This window comes from Grammomys surdaster, unplaced genomic scaffold, assembly GCF_004785775.1.
Source record: "Grammomys surdaster isolate TR1022 unplaced genomic scaffold, NIH_TR_1.0 100, whole genome shotgun sequence".
In the NCBI taxonomy this organism is placed as follows: Eukaryota; Metazoa; Chordata; class Mammalia; order Rodentia; family Muridae; genus Grammomys; species Grammomys surdaster.
The window spans coordinates 7,171,930-7,176,750 of record NW_021604579.1 but is presented as its reverse complement, the minus strand read 5'-3'; the positions used below and the strand labels follow the sequence as shown (position 1 = coordinate 7,176,750).

At 35.9% G+C, this 4,821-nt stretch overlaps 1 protein-coding gene across 1 annotated transcript in view; it reads left to right on the top strand.

Annotated features, from left to right (window-relative positions):
• LOC114637465 (selection and upkeep of intraepithelial T-cells protein 2-like) overlaps positions 1-4,821 on the top strand; it is a 32,957-nt gene that overhangs the window by 16,236 nt on the left and 11,900 nt on the right. The window contains exon 5 of the mRNA XM_028785677.1: positions 4,292-4,399. Coding sequence (XP_028641510.1) covers positions 4,292-4,399 — 108 coding nt within the window. The remainder of the gene's footprint in view (positions 1-4,291; positions 4,400-4,821) is intronic.

Below are 4,821 nucleotides of genomic sequence, written 5' to 3'. Positions count from 1 at the left end.
GAGAGAGAGAGAGAGAGAGAGAGAGAGAGAGAGAGAGAGAGAGAGAGGGGAAGTACATGAGGTAATTGTGATAGAATGTACCCATCAAGCATGATTTTTCATATCAGGAAAAGATAGGCAATGATAGGCATTGAAGCAATATTTAGGGAGTATTCTTAATCTGGACTGTTTAAAACTGGGGAGATTTTAAGATAAACAGTGAATTTCTCAAGACATGGATTGTGAGATTGGATCATGGGAACAGCTGGGAAAATGTGGGTATCGCAGAACAGGAAAAACAGTTATTTAACTGTTAATCCTGCATAACCCGAGCCAATACAAGACAGCAGTCTGGATGGACTGACTCCTGAGAGACACTTTATACACTTAACTATCTCCAGCCAAGATTCTCATAATTATTAGTGATAGGAAGAAAATAGAAAAAGAATAGTCATCATCAAGAAATTTTTTAAAACAAGATGTGGTCAGTGCCCAGTTTTGCAGGATGGCTAGAATCTGTTTATAGAAAATCAAGGGAAAAAATTAATTCAGTTCTTGATATGGTACTTTTGTAGCATTCCTGAGCCCTATGGTGGGATGTGACCTTTGTGAAGTAGAGGATTTGAATGAGTAGCATTGTTATTTAGATTGTATTGTTAAAAATGGAACGAAATCAAGATAGGATAAACAAAGGGCAAAGTAGATTTAAAAAAAAAGGTCTGCTAGGTTCACTCAGAGCTGTTTGCAACAACTGGGATGCCATGGGACCTTTTCACCAAAATACAAAATGTTATATATCAGTAAGCTTCTAACAGGTTTTAACACCTTAGAAACAGTTTATTGAAGACATAAATGATAAAAACAACATAAAAAAGTTATTGAGCTTTTTCTAGAAATAGGTAGTTATCCCCTACCAGAGTATATGATGTATGTTTCTTCCCTGCAAATAAGTACACTGGAAGAAAAGATTTTCATCCATCATCTTTCAATAACCAGATATAGCTAATGAAGAAAAGAGGTTTTGATGTTGACTCAGAGCTGGTCAGAACCACAGAGCCAGCTGTAGTGGTAGGCACAGCAGGCTACATATTACCCTGCTCCTCTTTAGGTCTGAGCCAGGATAAGCAGCTCAATATGACACAGCCTGAGGGACATAGCATCCCAGAATGTGGAGGCCGGATGGATTATGGAATATGATTGGACTGTAGATGGCTACGTGAATAGTCTCTCATACTCATGCACTTGTACCAATACGGAGTTATAATCATATAATTGATATAAAGAATGAGGGCTTTTCATGCAGTACTCATTCTTGTTCATGATTCTCTACTAGTGTTCTTTCACCCCTCCAAAATCAATTGACTCTTGCTTGAAGTCTATAGTATTGAACCTTCAAAGATCCTGTCCACCTCATGTAAATACACTTCAGTATGTAAGGCTAACTCTTAGGTGTCTTTTAGATTTGAAAGTATCTGTGAAAACAATTAGGGGGTGTTTGTGAAGCCAACATGTGTAAGTAAAAACCAACAAGAACATCACTGCAAGGATCTAAAAGGATGTTAGATGAAATTATAAATGAATAGGGGCACTACCTCCCTAGAAAGTTCCTGAGGCCAAGGAAGCCCCAAGATAGCACAAACCACAAGGCTACCTCTGCTTCTGTTAGTTATGCCAAAACTAGATGATAAATACATGTTGGTAAATACATTGCACCCTTTGGCTACATAATATGAAAAAATCAGGATAGGATAAAACTCAAAGTTCCCTCCCTGAATGCTGGTTTTCATAGTGCCAGAAGATGCAATATAGACTACTTTTGTTTAGATAAACAGTTTTAGAGTGTTCAACAAATCATACTTAAAACACTTGTATTTCTACCCGTAGAGTACTTCTGCTACTAGAATGTAGAGGGAAATCTGACTTTTTCAGTCTCTTTGGAGATTGCAAGCAGTCCAAGCTCCTGAACAAAAGTGACTTTTGTTATAGCATAGTGACTCAATTCTTAGATAGAAAGTGAACATAGTATACATCTACACAACTCTCTCCAACATTTAAAAATGTCTTCAAAATGAATCAAAGGAATATGAGAACCGGGTGAAAGGGTGCAGGGTTGTGTAGTTCTTTCCTTTAAATAGAAACATTCCTCCATAGAGAGCGAAGGAAGACTCAGAACATTTAGGGAGCTAAGGAAACTTAAAGAATCAGGAAGATAGTGCAACTTAGATATCTGTGATTCTCACTCTCAATATTGTTTATAAAACCAGTAAAAGTGCTTCTGAGGAGAAGATTATTTCAGTGGAAGTTATATGTTGAGCACAGAGCTCCAAGACAGCAAGTTTCATGAGTCACCATTTACACTGGGAAGGATCTTTTAGTTATGAAGTTATCCTTGAGTTATGCACATTTTCCAAGTAAGTTCAAGGAACTTATTGGTCCACCAAACTGGACTTGGGTGGAATCTATTGTAGATGTTGTATCTGAGATTATATGTTCATATCTTCCCATGACAAAACATACAAAAATGTCTATCAAAAACCTAAAATTAGAAATTTTAAGAATTAGAATTCTTAAATTAAGAATAGATAATTAAATTAGAATTGATATATCTAGTGTTACTAGTACTGGGCGGATACTCCCAAAGACTCCAAGTCAGTATGTAACAGATAACTGTATATCCTGATCTACTGAGGCACTCCTTAAAACAGCCAAACAACTGTGAGATAAGTTTTGATGCCTATAAACAGAGGAGTAGATAAAAATATATAAAAATGTGATATACATTGATGGTGAAGTTTTACCCAGCTATCAGAAATAAAATTGTCATTTGTAAGGAATAAAGTGAATATGACGAGGTAATTAATATTTTAACTGATAAACTCAGAAATATAGATATCGTCATTTTCCTTATTTGTGGATGGTACAGTTTACATAGATACAAAACACTGTTAAAGTATGTATGATGTTAATGCTAAAGCAACATTCTCTGGGAGGTAAAGGGATCATGAATAAAAAGGAGACAAGCAAATTTTCTAGGGGTGGCAATATGGCTAATGATTAATGTATATCTGAATGAAGATATGTTAAATATACTCACCACTAAGTGTTATGATATGTGGGGATGAATATGTACCAATAAAATTAGTATTCTCAAACTCCTGTATATTTTCCCTATAGTTCTTCTTTCTAGAACACATTTAGACCCACTAGATCTCCTCCAATGAATGGAGTATGGACTCCCCCTAATGATCTGGAAACGAATGTTTCTGCTTTTCTCTGAAATTTCTGGATTTCCTCCTTTATGTGTCTAATTCCTCTTCTGAACATTGCTATATGACTGAAACAGCTGCCATTTTCAACCTCTGCTGTGGGGCATAGTGTGTTTTCACACTTTTCAAAGCCACAATTTCACAACTTTATGCTAGATAATACCCTGTAAAGATAAACTTTCCAGAGATTTTCTTTATATTGATATTATCCAAGATTTTTATGTACGTATTTGCAATCAAGAGACACACATGCATACACACACACACACACACACACACACACACACACACACACAGAAAGAGAGGGAGAGATATGGAGAGACAGAGGCAGAGGCAGAAACACAGAGAGAGACAGAGACAGACTGGAAATGGAGGAAATCTTTTGAAACCTCGGAGGAGCCCAGTGAAATATCTCCTCAGTCAACAACACACCTTTTAATACTTCCCCCCAAATTCCAACTGAAGACCAATAAGTATGAGCCTATAAGGGCCATTTTCCTTCAAACAACCACAGTGACTAAAGTTTTGTAGCTGAAGGATGCAAACTACCTATGGCAGTAAATTCTCACATTATATAAATTAGGGCCTATTAGGCAGTTTAGAGGTCTTCAGAACTATCCTCTTTTCTGTATCTTTAAAACCTAGAAAAAAATAATAAGTAAGACATGACTCTGTCTCTTCACTCTTAATAATGTCTACTCATGACAAGTGAGATGGAATAAAGGAAACTTTAGCTACTTTCTACTGGACCAGCTTAATCTCAATCCCAAATGTGCAACACCTTAAAAACATGTATCCCTTTTGTTCCTGTCCTCTTATATTCTAACACTAAATCTATCCTTCTTCTATGAATATAAGAAGATAGCATAAAAAAGTAGCCCTTACACTTGTACCCTGATAATGTATTCTACACACACACACACACACACACACACACACACACATGCACACACACACACAATATTGATTTCTTGATGTATTTCTTCCAATGTAGAGTACTTTTGTACAAATATCACATGATTGTAACGTTATTTTTTTTTCTGTAGGTAGCTTCTCTGAGGCAATATGTCATTGCTTAAAGGGTGCAATGGTACTCGTGATTTCAGTGCTAGCAATTATAGGAACCATGCTCATTTTGCTACTATTTCAAAGAGGTACGTATGAAACAGGTAGATGCCATTCTGTTAAAATATTCTCCCAACTGCACAGTAAGACATTTAGAAAAGAACAAGATTGTTTTTTGAACTTCAGAGTCACTAAGCCACTAGAACATAGCCACAATGTCTAGACTCCAGAGCCCTGAATTTTATAAGATTAATAGTAGATTTAGCTAATTATTCTGTTCTAAGAAAAAGACTTTTTCAAATTCATAGTGTTTTTCTCACGAATTCAGTATTCATAATTACCTAACAGATTGTTCTGAATGTTTTATACATTTAATGTAAAAGAGATAATAGTTCACGCATTTAATTTCTTTTTTATTTTTTTATTGGATGTTTTATTTATATTTCATATGTTATACCCTTACTCCATCCCCCACCCACCCAGGAACCCCCTATCCACTCACCCCTCCTCC